Source organism: Callorhinus ursinus, unplaced genomic scaffold, assembly GCF_003265705.2.
Source record: "Callorhinus ursinus isolate GAN/ISIS: 27379988/994484 unplaced genomic scaffold, GSC_fseal_2.0 scaffold7, whole genome shotgun sequence".
Lineage (NCBI taxonomy): Eukaryota > Metazoa > Chordata > Mammalia > Carnivora > Otariidae > Callorhinus > Callorhinus ursinus.
This window is the reverse complement of record NW_027397069.1, coordinates 75,451,169-75,468,609: the sequence shown is the minus strand read 5'-3', so window position 1 is coordinate 75,468,609 and position 17,441 is coordinate 75,451,169. Positions and strand designations below refer to the sequence as shown.

The following is a 17,441-nucleotide window of genomic DNA, read 5'->3' as shown; positions in this document are numbered from 1 at the left end:
TGTAAAATGATTAGTGAATGAGTTCATAGATTGGATACCAAATTTTTCTTGTATTGGATAAGAATTATTGTCATTTAGAATAAAAAGAAAAGTACTTTAAAATACTTGAGTTAGAAGAGCAAAAGATTATATTGACATTTGTTTTCTTCTTTTTTCCATCTCCTTTACAGGTTTTTTGGCATGGACACAGGTTCAGTGGGAGGATTAGAATTGACTGATCAGACTCCTGTTTTATTAGGGAGTACGGCCATGGCAACTAGTCTCACCAATGTAGGAAATTCATTTAGTGGTCCACCTAATCCTTTAGTTGCTAGATCTAATAAATTTCAAAACTCGTCAGTGGAAGATGATGATGATGTTGTTTTTATCGAACCTGTACAACCTCCCCCACCTTCTGCACCGGTGGTAGCTGATCAAAGAACCATAACATTTACATCATCAAAAAATGAAGAACTACAAGGAAATGATTCCAAAATTCTTCCTTCCTCAAAAGAGTTGGCTTCTCAGAAGGGAAGTGTAAGTGAGACAATTGTCATTGATGATGAAGAGGACATGGAAACAAATCAAGGGCAAGAGAAAAATTCCTCCAATTTTATTGAACGGAGACCTCCTGAGACTAAAAACAGAACCAATGATGTGGATTTCTCCACTTCCAGTTTTTCAAGAAGTAAGGTAAATGCAGGAATGGGTAATAGTGGTATCACCACAGAACCAGACTCTGAAATTCAGATTGCTAATGTTACAACCTTAGAAACAGGTGTAAGCTCTGTGAATGATGGCCAATTAGAAAATACTGACGGGAGAGATATGAACTTAATGATTACACATGTAACATCACTGCAGAATACCAACTTGGGAGATGTCTCTAACGGACTGCAGTCAAGTAATTTTGGTGTTAATATACAAACATACACCCCATCTTTAACTTCACAGACCAAGACTGGAGTAGGACCTTTTAATCCTGGTAGAATGAATGTGGCAGGAGACGTATTTCAGAATGGAGAATCTGCAACTCATCATAATCCTGGTAAGCATTAAGTGATCTACTCCATGTAAAATTGCCTGATTCTTTTTTCACTGTAGTAATTGGTATTACCTTGGTTAGTTTATTCATGTAAGAGAAGTTCATTACATTGATTATTAAAAGTTTGAAATTTTAGGGGCGCCTGGGTGGCTCAGATGGTTAAGCATCTGCCTTCGGCTCAGGTCATGATCTCGGGGTCCTGGGATCGAGTCCCACATCGGGCTCCCTCCTCAGCGGGAGGTCTGCTTCTTCCTCTCCCTCTACTGCTCCCCCTGCTTGTACTCTCTCTCTCTCTCTGTTGAATAAGTAAATAAAAAAAAAAAAAAATTAAAAGTTTGAAATTTTAGCTAAGAAGAGATGTAAAAAGCATGTATTTCTTTGCAGATTATTAGAAAATTAATCCCAGAAATCTATGTCTAAAGGATTGTAATAAATACTCTTCACATTCACTACCACTGGAGTCTAACAATTTGGCATCTTATTTGTCATATACTTAGTTTTTGCTAATATATTTTTAGTATTTAGTAGTAATGTGTAAATTGTGAAATAAGATAAGTAGCACACTTAAGGAATAATATAGTATAATAGGTGCATTTAGATTTGTTTTTACTTTACTTTTAAAGTAATTTTGATTGCTTATCTGATTTTAATTTTTTCTTATTAGCATTTTATTCTTTTTTTTAATATTTAAGTTTGGTAAATTTCTGAACTCTGAACAATTTTTCTTCAGGCAGCTTTGCTTTGTGAAAACATTAAAAAAGAGAAGTTGTAAGAACTCTGGCTTTTGATGACCTTGTCTTTATGTCCCTTTCTCTTTCACCTCTGCCCCCAAACCTTTTTATGTCTGTCTCTCTTATATATCCTTCTCTGTTTTTCTCTCATTTTCTCATCATTTTAGGCTCATTAGCAATGTTATTGGCCTAGAAATTGTGGAGAATAGTAAGGAATGACTAAAATATAGTAGTGTAGAATGGTATAAAATGCTAGTCAGTTTTCCTTTTTTCTTATTTTTTTGGTTATGAGAGTAATGTTTAATTATTGAAGAATTTTTGGAAAATCTATAATTAAAAATTGAGGGAAAAAATTCCCGATAGTATTATTAACTGAAGATTACCACTGTCACTGCTTTAACTGACTGTCTTTAAGGCTTTTTCCATTTTATTTTTATTTTGGTTGAAATGCAGCTCTGAATAATTTTTCTTCCTGTTTGTTTCCCACTTTACATTATATTTTCTCATACCATTAACATTTATACACAAAGGTTTTAATGGCTGCCCAGTAAATACGGATATACCGTTCCCTTATTTGGCAGTTTATACTATTTCCCATATTTTGTTAATTTTAGGTTTATGATGAACATCTTCTCATTTCTTTAGAGTATATTCTTAGAAATGATGTTACTAGGCCAGAGGATATCACTGTCCCCCTCCTTCCAAAGATTTTTGGTTGAAAAGAAATCTGTTTGGTTTATAGTGATTTTGAAAGAAATAGGTTCCTTATTACTCAATTTGGAAAATTTCTCCTGCCTTCCAAGACCTTTTCTTTCTGTGTGTGTGTGTGTGTGTGTGTGTGTGTGTGTGTGTGTGTGTGTTTGTGTGTGTGTGTATTCATAGGTAGGTCTGGATTGGGGGGTGATGTATGTGTGAGTTTGTATGGGCATTTTAAAGTTGTATATTGCCTTCCAGAAAGGTTTTACCAATTTATACTACCAGCTGTATATATATAAGTTTCTTTCACTGTAACCTTCTGGCTCACATCAAAGTTTAAGAAATGATAATGCTCAAATTAATAGCCATTTTATCTTTACTGCAATTATAAATATATTAAAAACATAAGAGTATGAAGAGGAAAATAATTAATCTCACCATTGAGAGTAGTACATTTAATTCTAACCTGAGATCATAGTTTAGGTTCAGTTTTGTAAACTCTTTTCTCCTACCATCCCTTTAAATACCTAACAATACATCGTGAACTTTTGACTATATCAAGTCTATATATTTGATTTTATTCTCTATTTAGCTTAGTTTCAGTTTTTACTATTTAAATAACTCTTAAGAATATTCTTATGTATGTATTTTACAGTCTTATTTCTTAAGGAATATTGCTGAGTCAAAGGGGCATATCATTGTAAGAATTGTCTTCCTGGGGGGGTGCCTGGCTGGCTCAGTTGGTAGAGCATGTGATTCTTGATCTTGGTGTCGTGGGTTCAAGCCCCTGTTGGGTGTAGAGATTATTTAAAAAATATTTAAAAATCAAAAAAAGTATTGTGTTCCTGTTTACTGAAACTTATACAAGGGACTGCATATTACTTATCAGAAAAACTAAACAGATACACCTTTTGCTCCTTTGTTTATGAATTAGCTCTTGTTTTTATTTGCTACTTTGATTTGTAATTGGGAGTTATAAAATCTTGGCTATTTATACTGGCTCTCAGACTAATTGTGACTTGGGCAAATTAAGCTGTTATCCCTTGATGTCCTTTGTATAAAATAGAGGGTTTAGACAAAACTTCTCTTCCTAAAACTATTTTGATATTGGAGGATGTGAAAATTTGAAAGTAGGAGAAATATAAGAGCTGAAAAATAGATTAAGGGTGACATATTATTTATACAGGTCTAAAACTAAATTTAAAAAAAAGCATGCCATTTTTTCAAAATCAAGTTAATAGATGTCCTTAAGTTTAAATAGTTTAAGTATGTATTCAAGTGATAAACCTACAGAATCAAGAATCTTAAGGAGCCAGTAATTGTGTTTCAATAAGCTGTTTCTTCTAGCATATGTTCAAATATAATTTTCAATTGGAGGCCCTTCATAAGGTGAAATTTTTAGTTAGTGACTACAATTAACTCTTAAACATTGCAGGGATAAGGGGTGCCAATCCCCCCGCCCCGGCCTACCGTGCTCTTGAAAATTCACATGTAACTTTTGACTCCCCCAAAATGTAACTACTAGTAGCCTACTGTTTGTTTTGCTAGTAGCCTGCTGTTGACTAAAAGCCTTAATGATAAATAGTCAACACGTATTTTGTATGATATGTATTATATACTGTATTCTAACCATAAAGTAAGCTAGAGAAAGGAATGTTATTAAGAAAATCATAAGGAAGGGCGCCTGGGTGGCTCAGTTGGTTAAGTGACTGCCTTCGGCTAAGGTCGTGATCCCGGGGTCCTGGGATTGAGTCCCACATCAGGTTCCCCCTGCTCTGCGGGGAGCCTGCTTCTCCCTCTGCCTGACACTCCCTCTGCTTGTGCGCGCTCTCTCTCTCTCTCTCTCTGTCAAATAAATAAATAAAATCTTAAAAAAAAATCATAAGGAAAAGAAAATACCTTTATGATACTGTATAATAAAAAAAATCTGCATATAAGTGGACTCATGTAGTTCAAACCCAGGTTGTTCAAGGGCCAACTGATTTTCTTTGTATTCATTAATGTTTTTACCTGTTTATTAAAACTGGTCCATTACCTTCATAATAACAGGGTAACAGGATTCTAGAATGCACTCAGTTTACTCTGTGTATAAAGTACAATTTTTGTGGGGAGGCATATTGTGGAGTAAGGTAAAATTTTAGTAACAGCCCCTTGAAATCATTAGGTTGATGGACTGGGTTGGAACCAGGAAATCACCCTCCTTAAGGTTTTGGTAGTAGAGAAGTTTTCCTGAGCTCCAGATATATTTGTACTTCTGTGGAAGGAAAAAAAATTGTTTTTCGTATAGAAGGGCAGCGTTTTATGTATGGAAGTTCAAAATTTGGAAGAACCTAGAAAGGAAAAAAATTACTAGAGACAGTGGAGACAAGAAATGATGGTCTGTAAAGTTTCAGAAGGGAAAAAAGTTATGGTATTGTTAGTGTAGTGAGGTTTGTGGAGTAGTAACTAGTGTAGTAAGCTGGATACTTCCTGTTAAGCACCAAAGAAGCTTACTATTAAAGAGAGAAAAGATAAATTACTCTGCACTCCAGTGTTAATGTTACACATATCTTTTAATTCTGTGCGATGCTGAAACTTTGCAGTGAGAGAGTAATGAGATGTTGGGTTGGTCACTGTATGTTGGCTTATGACTTCTGTGTTACAGTCTAATTTCTTTGAGATTATGTGGTCTAGAGGCCATGGAACTAAATGTGAAAAAAGCTGTTTTTAAAAAGATGTTTTGAGGTGTGCCTGGGTGGCTCAGATGGTTAAGTGTCCACTCTTGATCTCAGCTCAGGTCTTGATCTCTGGGTTGTGAGTTCAAGCACCGTGTTGGGTGGAGCCAGTGTGGAGCCCACTTAAAAAATATGTATATTTTTAATATAATCCTATATAAACTTTATCAGACCTGTACTATATTTGTCAAAGGTTCTGATTGGTCAAGATTTTATTATAGTTTTATGTTGATGTATGTGTTCCTTACTTAAAGGAATATTCTATAAATTAATTCTTCCTGTTTACTAAATAATGACTAATATTTTTTAGTGCTTTCTCAATGCTAGTCACTATGGTTTATTTCATGTATTAACATTTAATGTTACCATTTGTATAAGTTGGGTACAATTTCCAGTTTAGAGAAGAGTTAGGCACAGAGTTTAAGCAACTTTCCAGTCTAGTGGTTGGAGTCTAAATGTCAACTAGACTTGCTTCCTTCCTTCCTTCCTCTCTTTCTTTCTTTGACAGAGAAAGAGAGACAGTGAAAGAGGGAACACAAGCAGGGGGAGTGGGAGAGGGAGAAGCAGGCCCCCCGCTGAGCAGGGAGCCCGACGTGGGGCTCGATCCCAGGACCCTGGAATCATGACATGAGCTGAAGGCAGACACTTAATGACTGAGCCACCCAGGCGCACCTCAACCAGGCATTCTTATTCCAAAACTGTGGTTTTTATTTATCTGCTATACTGCTGCCTTATTAATGTCTTAAACTTGTACAAGATGGGAAGTTAAAACTGTTGATGTAATAACATTGTCAATGTGTGTAAATACCTGTTTCATTACTTTTCCTTGTGCATTTTGTTTTTAAGATTCCTGGATTTCCCAGTCAGCTTCATTTCCTCGTAATCAGAAACAACCAGGGGTGGATTCTTTATCACCAGTGGCCTCGCTTCCTAAACAAATTTTCCAGCCTTCTGCACAACAACAACCCACTAAACCAGTTAAAGTCACTTGTGCAAACTGCAAAAAACCTTTACAGAAGGGACAGACAGCTTATCAACGAAAAGGATCAGCTCACCTCTTTTGTTCTACCACCTGCCTTTCTTCCTTCTCTCACAAGCCGGCTCCAAAGAAACTTTGTGTTATGTGTAAAAAGTAAGGTTTACCTTTCTTCTTTTTTTTTTTAAATTGAAGTACAGTTGACACATGGTGTTACATTAGTTTCAGGTATACAACATAGTGATCTGACAAGTCTGTAGATTATGCTTTGCTCACCACAAGTGTAGGTAAGGCTTACCTTTCAACATAATTCCATATGATTGAATGTTGGTGGTATATAATTTTAGGGAAATTATAAGAGTCTTAGACTTGATCTTAGCCATAAGGCCGAGAAGCGATTATAAGAGTCTTAGAGGTGATTTATGGTGTTTGAAAAATTGGTAAGCCAGTTGTTTGAATCTTAAAGCCAAACTTTCTCTGCCACCACCAGGTGGCTTATGATTAAAAGGCTTCCTATTTGGATAGGCTTTGGGGTTGGTTGGTTTGTGTTTGTTTATTTATTTATTATAAAAGATTTATTGATTTATTTGAGAGAGAGAGAGCACATGCGTGAGCTTGCAGTGGGGAGGGGGTCAGAGGGAGAGAGAGAATCCCAAGCAGACTCCATGCTGAGCGTGGAGCCATACTTGGGGCTTGATCCCTGAGACCACGACCCTAGCCTAAATCAGGAGTTGTATGCCTAGCTGACTAAGCCATGCAGGTGCCCCTGGGGTTGCTTTAAATACTAGGCCCTTGTAATTTTGTCTGTAATCTCCACTGGACTCCTTGAATTTGTCAAAATGCATACATGTTTATTTGCATTATTAATTATTAGAATTTAGTTGTAGCCAGATAAAATTGTTTTGCAGTTTATATATAACTAGTTCTGTATAAAAATTGGTCAAATTTTGTACTATCTTCATATTAAGATTATTTTAAATTGGCAGGTCTTTGGATTTTATGTTTGTTTTGAACATTAAATCATTAGAATACTCACCATTTTAAGACTCAGGTACCAGTTTTTTGATAGCCTTGGAGAGAGACACTTCTCTCTTCTGCCAATTTTTAGGTCTGGCTTCAACTAGTTAAAAATAAATGGAATATTGGGGTACCTGGGTGGCTCAGTTGGTTGATAGCAGCTCAGGTCTTGATCTCAGAGTTGTGAGTTCAAGCCCTGTTGGGCTCCGTGTTGAGCCTACTTAAAAAAAAGTGGAATATGGCATATTATGTGTATGGTCAAACCAGGTAGATTTTCTTTCTGTACCATCCTCTTGGTGTAGCCCAAGTTTGTGAAGATATTTTTAGATCTTAGAACTTTGAAAAAGGCTTAGTGTTCTGTACAAGTTTAATAAATTCAAATATTGGAACAGTTATCTAGTTTTTAGACTGCTTTATAGTAAACTTTTACATACTATAATATAGGACCTCGAAATTGAGAATTTTATTAAAGGAAAACTTCACAGGTCATCAGTATTGTTTTCTACCATTTCTTTTTTTTTTTTAAACATTTTATTTATTTGAGAGAGAGAGCAGGAGAGAGAGCGAGTGAGCAGGGGGGAGGAACAGAGGGAGAGGGAAAAGCAGGCTCCATGCTGAAGGGAGCCCGATGTGGGGCTCAGTTCCAGGACCTTGGAATCATGACCTGAGCTGAAGACAGACGCTTAACTGACTGAGCCACCCAGGCACCCTGTTTTCTACTATTTCTAATCGTATTTGGAGAGCTGTAGAGATGTATAGAATAGTAGGTGGGGTTATTTTGGGTAATGGGTATGGGGGTTTACTTAAGTTCAGTTATCCTCTCTAGAATATATGTCATATTTCTGTGACCTAGATCTTCCAAGCTTTCTACTTACCCACGGGAAAGGAATTGACTAGGTATTATAAATTTATACCTCATATTAGACCTGGACATTAAACTCCATATAAATAATACTTTCTTTAAAAAGATTTTATTTATTTTTTAAAATATTTTATTTCTATTTTATTATTTTTAGATTTTATTTATTTATTTGACAGAGATATAAGGGCAGGAACACTAGCAGGGGGAGTGGGAGAGGGAGAAGCAGTCTTCCCGTTGAGCAAGGAGCCTGATGTGGGGCTCTATCCCAGGACCCTGGGATCATGACCTGAGCTGAAGACAGACGCTTTAACGACTGAGCCACCCCAGGCGCTCCTAAAAGATTTTATTTATTTATTTGACAGAGAGATAGCACAAATAGGCAGAGTGGCAGGCAGAGGGAGAGGGAGAAGCAGGTTCTCCACCAAGCAGGCAACCCGATGTGGGGCTTGATCCCAGGACTCTGGGATCATGACCTGAGCCGAAGGCAGCCACTTAACCGACTGAGCCACCCAGGTGCCCAAACATTTTTTTTTTTTTAAAGTATTTCCAATATCTGAAAGCCTTGTGAAGGAATTTGAAGATAAATTGAACAGTGGCAAAGATTTAATAGTGTAAGATACTTTTGCTTCTTAATCTTTTGTGTTCATATTTTATTGCCAAGAGGTTTTAAATAGTAAAAGTGAGTTAATGGACCTAAAAATGGTGTTTGATGCCCAGGGTTCAATTTATGGAAATTAGAAATGTTAGTTATTACTCTTATATTTGATTTCTTTTAAAACAGAATTTTACTTTAAGTTGTTCTGCTTATTTTTCAGAGATATAACTACAATGAAAGGAACCATTGTTGCTCAAGTGGATTCAAGTGAATCCTTCCAGGAATTCTGTAGTACATCTTGTTTGTCTCTCTATGAGGACAAACAGAATCCTACTAAAGGAGCTCTAAATAAATCAAGATGTACAATTTGTGGTAAACTAACAGAGGTTTGTATTTTTGTGCCTTTTCTCTTTAGTTCTAACTAATGGGAATATTCTTAACTTTAGTTATGATTAACTTTCATCAGTATATATTTCCTTAAAACTGAGGATATATAAAATTTATCTTATAAATATCCCATTATGTAATCCCGTTCTCCTGTGGGGAGAATGATTTAGGAAATATTAAAATACTATATTAATTGATTCTTCTTGAGGTTTGCAACACGTAAAGACAAAACCGTTGTGTTTAAACATACAGGTTGACTACCAAAGAAAGACAACAAAATAGGAAAAAAAAAGACAACAAAATAGAATGCTTAAGAAGGAGAACAAGTGGAGGAAATATTTTTTGATAACTGCACATTATTAATATGGTATTAAAGTTTTTGCATTTGTTTGAAGAAAAAGAAACCTGTGTACTATTCATACCTCATTTGAATTATTTATAATATTGTTCTCTCCTCCCTTTCTAGAGCAATGTACTTAATTTTAGTTCCTTTTGGATTTGTCTAAAGATTTCCAATCTTGTTTGTTTTAGAATTTTATACTAACATTATCCAAACTGGGTTGTTTCCTCTCATTTTTTTAGATATTTCTAGAGAAGTTTGTAGTGATGTCAGTAGTTGTTCTCCCTCTGCCATACATGTATTTCTTGTGTATAAAATAGTTCAAAGAATAATGAAAGGTATTTTGTTTTTCTCTTTACCTAAATAAGCCTTCCACAGAAAAATCATTGAGGCTTTTTCTTTCTATTGGAGCACCTTGTTATTAATGTACTTGTGATACTCATTTGTCTTTAAAATTTTGTTTGTTTGCTTGTTTTTAGATTCGCCATGAAGTTAGCTTTAAAAATATGACTCATAAGCTGTGCAGTGACCACTGCTTTAATAGATACAGAATGGCCAATGGTTTAATAATGAATTGCTGTGAACAGTGTGGCGAGTACCTGCCCAGCAAAGGTGCTGGAAATAATGTCCTGGTGATTGATGGTCAGCAGAAACGATTTTGCTGTCAAAGTTGTGTCAGTGAATACAAACAGGTAATTCATGATCTAATCAAAATTGGCCATTCTTTTGAATATGTTTTAAATTGTAATAGTTTTACTTTAGCAGCATTTATTAACTAGGTTTAACCTGGAATCTCATTTAATTCCATTATTGTATTCATCTTGTGGAGATGACCTATCCCAAATGAATACTGATATATGTAGATTATTGGGCATTGTGTGATTTTACATATAATGGTAAATGCTAGCAGAATGATTCCTCATTTGAAATATTATTTGTTTATGGGTAGAGGAGACGGGTTGCAAATAATGATTTTTCAAAGCTTAGCTTAGCAATGATTATCTTATTTATATTTCAGTGTTAAGGTCTTTTGATTTAGTTTGTTTTTGAATATATACATATGGTTCAAAAGTAAAATGTACATAAAACAATATATTCAGAGAAGACCAGCTCCTATTTCTGTCTTCTCCTTTTGGTTCCTACTCATCTTTTATAGGTATTAGCTTTTCAGTTCTTAATATTTTATGTGTTGTTATTTATGAAAAATTAAAATATATAATTCATTCTTAGTTTCTCTTTTTTCTGTAGAAAAGACAGCATACTGTATGTACTATGCTGCATCTTCCATTTTTTACTTCATACTATATCTTGGAGATCATTGTATTATCAATGATAATGGACTTTCCTCTTTTTTTTTAATGGCTGCTTAAGTTAAATTTTCAGGAAATTTTTGAGCTGGTTATTAAAAACACTCTATTAAAAATAAATTAAACTTAGATAAGTTTATATTAGTCTGCTAGGGCTGCCATAACAAAATACTAGACTAGAGGGCTCAAACAACAAATTTATTTTCTCACAGTTCTGGCTACAAGTGCAAGACCAAGGTGCCTTTCTGGGTTGGTTTCTGGTGGGGCTGCTCTTTGAGCCTTGCAGATATCTTCCTTCTTGCGGTGTCCTCACCTGGCCTTTCCTTTTTGCAAAAGGGTGGTGGGGGTAGGGGAGGAGAGGGGATCTCGGATATCTCTTCCTCTTCTTATAAGGAAGGATCTTAGTCCTGTCTGATTAGGACCGCACTCTTAGTACTTATTTAACCTTAACTGCCCCCTTATAGGCCCAATTCCAAATATAATCTCATTAGGAGTAGGGCTTCAACACATGAATTTTGGGGGGAACACAATTCAGACCTTACCAATATTGAAAACAAAATAAGTACTCAAAACCTATTACTTTCTAATTATTTTATTTTAATATTATTTGTATTCTTAAGGTTATTTGCATCTCTTGTGTTTATATAATGGAGATATTACACATAATGGTGTGATTTTATGCATCTCTTCCCAATTTCATGTTTAGTTTCATTTTGTAGCCTGAAATTAGCCGTAGTGGGAGTATTTTCATGGCAAATGTTGCAAATTATGTCTCCCTTAATCTCTGAAGAGCTAGTGGTTAACCATGTCCCAGACAGCACTGGGCTGTGTGATAGTTTATTTGTTCACTTTGCTATTGGATGGTATTGGGGTTATTTCCAGTTTTTTGCTATTAGAAATAATAGATGATGAATAACCTGGTGTATGCTTTATTCTGTGGAGGTATGGCATCAGGGTAGATTCCTAGAAGCTGGATTGCTTGTCTAAGGAATGCATATGTTAGTTTGTTAGATATTGTTAAATTCCTCTCTGTTACAATTGTACCAGTTTGCATTTCTATCAGTAATATATGTGGAAGTGCCAGTTTCTCCGTTGCCTGTCCAACTGAGAATATTAACACATCATTCTGATTGGTAAAAATGATATGTTAATATTGTTGTAATTTGTAGTCCTTTTATTAGGAATGATGAGCAGTTTTTTATATTTCAGAACTAATTGTCTTTCCTTTTTTGTGAACTATTTGCTTACCTCTTTTACCCATTTTTTTGTTTGGGTTTTGATCTTCTCAGCTTTTTCCATTAAATTGAACATTTATTATGGGGCATCTGGGCCTCTGACTGTTGATCTCAGCTCAGGTCTTTATCTCAGGGTTGTGAGTTCAGGCCCCATATTGGGCTCCACACTGAGTGTGGAGCCTACATTAAAAATAAATAAATAAATAAATAAAATAGAACATTTATTTTAATGCACAAAATGCATTTGTAATTTGTTTACAAACAATTATTTAACATCTGCCATGTTGCAGGTATTGTCTTAGTTGCTTGGAATAGTACTTGTGGAAAGTAAAAGTAGACATAGTTACTGCTTTCATAGGATTTGCATTAGGGTGGCATACTTCAAATTAGTTAGTATTAGGAAAGCTATATGGTGATTGAAAGGACCAGATTAATCATAATCTTCAAGAATTCATTATAGTGTTTGATGTTTGATGATTATGTTGGATTTATTATCTTCTGATACATAGAAGGTTTGGTTAAGTGTTGGCTTTAGTAAATTAGTGTGGGTTAAAATCCTGGCGGCACCAATCATCCATCTGTGTCATGAGCAAATTATTTAACCTTTGTGCCTTGCCTCATTTCACCGTGTGTAAAGTTGTGGAAATAGCAATCCCTGTCTTACAGTGTTTTTAATAAATGAAATCTGAGCCTTTCTTCTTGATTTTTAAAATCCTACTTCAAGAAACTGAACATTACCAATTCTCCATCAACCCGTTTGTGTTCTCTCCCAATTCTATCCCTTTCTGCCTCCTAAAAGATACCCACTGTTTTTGACTTCTAACATGGTTTGACTTTTTATAAAGCTTATGTAAGTGGCATTAATATGTAATGATACCCTTCCATGTTATATATAACTGTGATTGGATGTTTATATAAATTTTTGTCATGTAACGTTTTAAATTTTATTCTCTTTAAAAAAAATAAATTTTATTGTCAAATTTAACAGTTTTCTTTTACTGCTTCTGGATTTTGTTTCATACACTTTCCTCACTCCCAGACTATAAAGGAATGCTTTTCATGTTTTCCTTCTGTTTGCAAGACTTCATTTTAATATTTAAATCTTTAATGCATTTAATGGAATTTATTCTGGTATATTGTTGAATTATGTGTCAAATATTATCTGCATCCAAATGATTGTCCTTGAGAATCAGCATTTTTGTGGTGTCAAGATGTCCTATCATAGAACAAGGGATTTCATTCAATTTGTTATATCAATATGTTCCTGTTAAATTCATAAATATTTTGGGACGCCTGGGTGGCTCAGTCGGTTAAGCGTCTGCCTCTGTCTGCCGCAATGGATTCTCTGGTCAGTGGGGAGTGTTCTTCTCCCTCTGCCTGCCCCTTGAGCTCTCTCCCTGCTTGTGGGCACTTTCTTTCACACAAATAAATAAAATCTAAAAAAAAATTCACAAATATTTTTTTAATCTTCTTGTTGCTATTTTAAAGATTTTATTTATTTGAGACAGAGAGAGAGAGTAAGCGCTTGGCGACTTGGGCAGGAGCAGGGGGAATAGCAGGAGCGGGAGGGAGAGGGGAAGGGGAGAGAATCCCTAGCAAACTCCGCACTGTGTGCTGAGCCCAACCCTGGGCTCTGTCTCACAACCCTGAAATTCATGACCTGAGTAGGATGCTTAATTGAGCCACCCAGGCGCCCCTGATGCTATTTTAAATGAGGTTTTATTTTCTATTATTTTATGTGTGTGTATACATGTATGTATGCACATATATTTTTTAATTGATTTTAAATACCTGCTATGTAACTAAATCATCATCATTGGTTAATTTTCTTGGATTTTTAACTAAACCATCATACCATCTGCAAATAGAGAAAGTTTAGATCTTTCTTTCTTTTTTTTTTTTAAAGATTTTATTTATTTATTTGAGAGAGAGAGAGAACGAGAGATAGAAAGCACGAGAGGGAAGAGGGTCAGAGGGAGAAGCAGACTCCCCGCTGAGCAGGAAGCCCGATGTGGGACTCGATCCCGGGACTCCAGGATCATGACCTGAGCCGAAGGCAGTCGCTTAACCAACTGAGCCACCCAGGCGCCCTCCTCTGCCCATTTTGAATTGCATTGTTTTTCAGTTGTAGGAGGATTTTTTTTTTTTTTTTTAAGATTTATTTGAGGTAGAGTGAGCAAGAGAGAGAGAGCATGAGCTGGTGGGAGGGGGCAAAGGGAGGAGGAGAAACAGGCTCCCCACTGAGTAGGGAGCCCACCCAGGACCTGAGCCGAAGGCAGACGCTTAACCAACTGAGCTACCCAGGCGCCCCTAGGAGGTTTTTGGTTTTTTTTTTTTTTTAAGACTTTATTTATTTATTTGACAGAGAAAGACACAGTGAGAGCAGGAACACAAGCATGGGGAGTGGGAGAGGGAGAAGCAGGCTTCCCATGGAGCAGGGAGCCTGATGTGGGGCTCGATCCCAGGACCCTGGGATCATGACCTAAGCCGAAGGCAAACGCTTAACGACTGAGCCACCCAGGTGCATCAGGAGTTTTTTTTGTTTTGTTTTGTTTTTTTAATATTCTGAATATTAACCCCTTATTTCTTAAGGTTTTTTTGTTTTTTGTTTTAAGATTTATTTATTAATTTGAGAGAGAGCAAGAGTGAGAGAGAGAGCGCCCGAGCATGGGGCAGAGGGAGAGGGAGTCTCAAGCAGACTCTGCACTGAATTCAGAGTGTGAAGCCCCTTTTGGGGCTTAGTCTCAGGACCTAGAGTTTGCCACCTGAGCCAAAACCAAGAGTGGGCTGGCTGCTCCACCGACTGCGGAAAAACAATGCAATTCAAAATGGGCAAAGGAGGGCGCCTGGGTGGCTCAGTTGGTTAAGGGCCTGCCTTTGGCTCAGGTCATGATTCTGGAGTCCTGGGATCAAGTCCCGCGTCAGGCTCCCTGCTCCCTGCTCGGCAGGGAGTCTGCTTCTCCCTCTGACCCTCCCCCCTCTCCTGTGCTCGCTCTCTCTCATTCTGTCTCTCAAATAAATAAATAAAATCTTTGAAAAAAAAAAAAAGATTGGGTATTCTAGACCCATTCCAATGTTATGTGAATTTGAGTATCGGCTTTTCCATTTCTCCAGAAAAGGCTATTAGAATTTGGATAGTGATTGCACTGATTCTGTAGGTTGCTTTGGGTAGTATTGACATTTCATCAATGTTAAATCTTCCTGTTTGTGAATATGGGATGTCTTCCCATTCATTTAGACCTTTCTTAATTTCTCTCAGCAGTTTGTAGTTTTCAGTGTACAAGTCTTCACCTCCTTTGGTATATTTATTTATAGTATTTTATTTATTTTTTATTTTTTTATTTTTTCTAATTGGGTTTTTTTAAATTTTTTTTTAATTTTATTTATTTGAGAGAGAGAGAATGAGAGAGAGCACGAGAGGGAAGAGGGCCAGAGGGAGAAGCAGACTCCCTGCTGAGCAGGGAGCCCGATGTGGGACTTGATCCCGGGACTCCAGGATCATGACCTGAGCCGAAGGCAGTCGCTTAACCAACTGAGCCACCCAGGCGCCCCAGTATTTTATTTTTTTTTAACACTATTGTTGATGGAATTGCTTTATTTCCTTTTCAGATTGTACATTGGTAGTATTTAGAAACACAGCTGATAAATTTAAGTGTTGATCTTGTACCTGTAACTTTGTTGAATTTATTAGCTCTAGTAGCTTTATTGTGGATCCCTTGGGATTTTCTCCATATAGAGTCATGTCATCTGCAAGTAGCAGTAGTTTTACCTCTTCCTTTCCAATTTGGATGCCTTTTATTTCTTTTTCCTGACTGTTCTGGCTAGAACTTTCACTATTTTGTAGACTAGAAGAAGTGGTGAAATTGCACAGCCATGTTTTGTTTCTGATCTTACAGGTTTCCTAGTGTCTTTGTTGAGTCCGATGTTAGTTGTGGGTTGTTCATATACGGCATTTATTATGTTGAGGTAGTTTTCTTCTATTCTTAGTTTGTTGAGGTGTTTTTTTTTTTAATCATAAAAGTGTGTTGGATTTTGTACCATTTGACTTTATCATGTGGTTTTTACCTTCTTTGTGTTCATGTGTTTTATTATATTCATTATCTTCTCTTGAACCACTTTTTGCATTACTGGTATAAATCCCACTTGGTTGTGGTATATAATACTTTCAGTATGCTGCTGAATGTGGTTAACATTTAACATCCTAAATTTTATATCTAATTTTAGGTGATAATTGGCATTTAAGAACTCTGCTCCTGTATAGCCACACCCTCATTTATGTTGTAATAAATTACATCTTAAACATTGCTTGCATAATAACATAGATTTACAGTTGTGTTTTGTGCATTTGTCCTTAAAATCATATAGGAAATAAAAATTGGGCTTACAAACCGAAAATACAGCAATATTGTATTTTATATTTGCCCATGTAGTTACTTATACTAAAGACCTTATTTCTTCATTCTGCTGGAGTTACTGTCTAGTTTCCTTTCCATTTCAGCATAAATCTTTGACTCTCTTTAGCATTTCTTGTAGAGTGATCTAGTGGTAACAAATTCCCTCAGTTTTTTATTTGGGTATGTCTTTATTTCTTCTTCATGTTTGGATAATAGTTTTGCCAGGTACAGTGTTTTTGTTTAAAAGTTTTTTTCTTTCAGCATTTTATATATGTCATCTCACTACCTTTTCGTTTCCACCGTCTCTGATCAGAAATTGGTGGAAAATCTTATTGAGGATTCTTTGTCCTGATGAATAGCTTGTCTCTTGCTACTCAAGAATGTGTCTTTCAACAGTTTGATTATAATGTGTCCTGTTGTGTGTCTTTTTGAGTTTATCCTACTTATAATTTGTTGTGCTCTTCAGCTTTGTAGATTTGTTTCCCATCATCATATTTATGAAGGTTTTTGCGTTTTTTTTTTTTTTTTTAAGACTTTATTTGAGAGAAAAAGAGAGCGGGAGAGAGAGCACGAGCAGGGGGAGGGGCAGAGGGACAGGGAGAAGCAGATTCCCTGCTGAGCAGGGAGCCCTATGCTGGAATCCATCCCAGGACCCTGGGATCAGGACCTGAGCTGAAGGCAGGCGCTCCCCTGACTGAGCCACCCAGGTGCCCTCAGCCATTATTTCTTGAAATAATCATTCTTCTGGGCCTCTCATAATGCACATGTTGGTCTGCTTGATCTGTCCTATAGGTTCCTTAGGCTTTTTTCACTTTTCTTCATTTTTTTTTTCTTTCTGCTCTTCAGATTTCAATTTGGGCCTTGTTAACTGCTAGTGAAAGTCCTGACTCTACCAGTTCTCATCTTGAGGGGGGGTAGGTGACAGGGTACCTCGTTACTTCCTGATGGGATAGAAGTTCAGGCTCCCTACTTAGCCTTTTCTCACATCACCTTAGCTGGGTTGCTGCAGTGGGGCACCTCATTGCAGCCAGGTCAACGTAAGAGTCTAGGCTCTCCACTTGTCCTTTTCTTGTGTGGGTGGGTTTAGTGCCACATTGTTATTGTGGTGTTTGGATCAAGTAGAGGGGCTATTGACCAAAAGTTTTCTGTCTTTCTATGCCATA

General features: G+C 36.4%; 1 protein-coding gene across 4 annotated transcripts in view; it reads left to right on the top strand.

Moving 5' to 3' along the window:
- Window positions 1–17,441, top strand: part of ZMYM2 (zinc finger MYM-type containing 2) — a 106,997-nt gene that overhangs the window by 31,060 nt on the left and 58,496 nt on the right. For 2 of the 4 annotated variants that reach the window (XM_025875213.2, XM_073894802.1), the window contains exons 3-7: window positions 171–672; window positions 934–1,027; window positions 6,012–6,297; window positions 8,836–9,001; window positions 9,822–10,034. In XM_025875213.2, coding sequence (XP_025730998.1) covers window positions 181–672; window positions 934–1,027; window positions 6,012–6,297; window positions 8,836–9,001; window positions 9,822–10,034 — 1,251 coding nt within the window. In that variant the 5' untranslated portion in view covers window positions 171–180. Of the gene's footprint in view, window positions 1–170; window positions 1,028–6,011; window positions 6,298–8,835; window positions 9,002–9,821; window positions 10,035–17,441 lie in introns of all 4 variants that reach the window. The other 2 variants (XM_073894801.1, XM_025875212.2) reach the window with 1 other exon arrangement.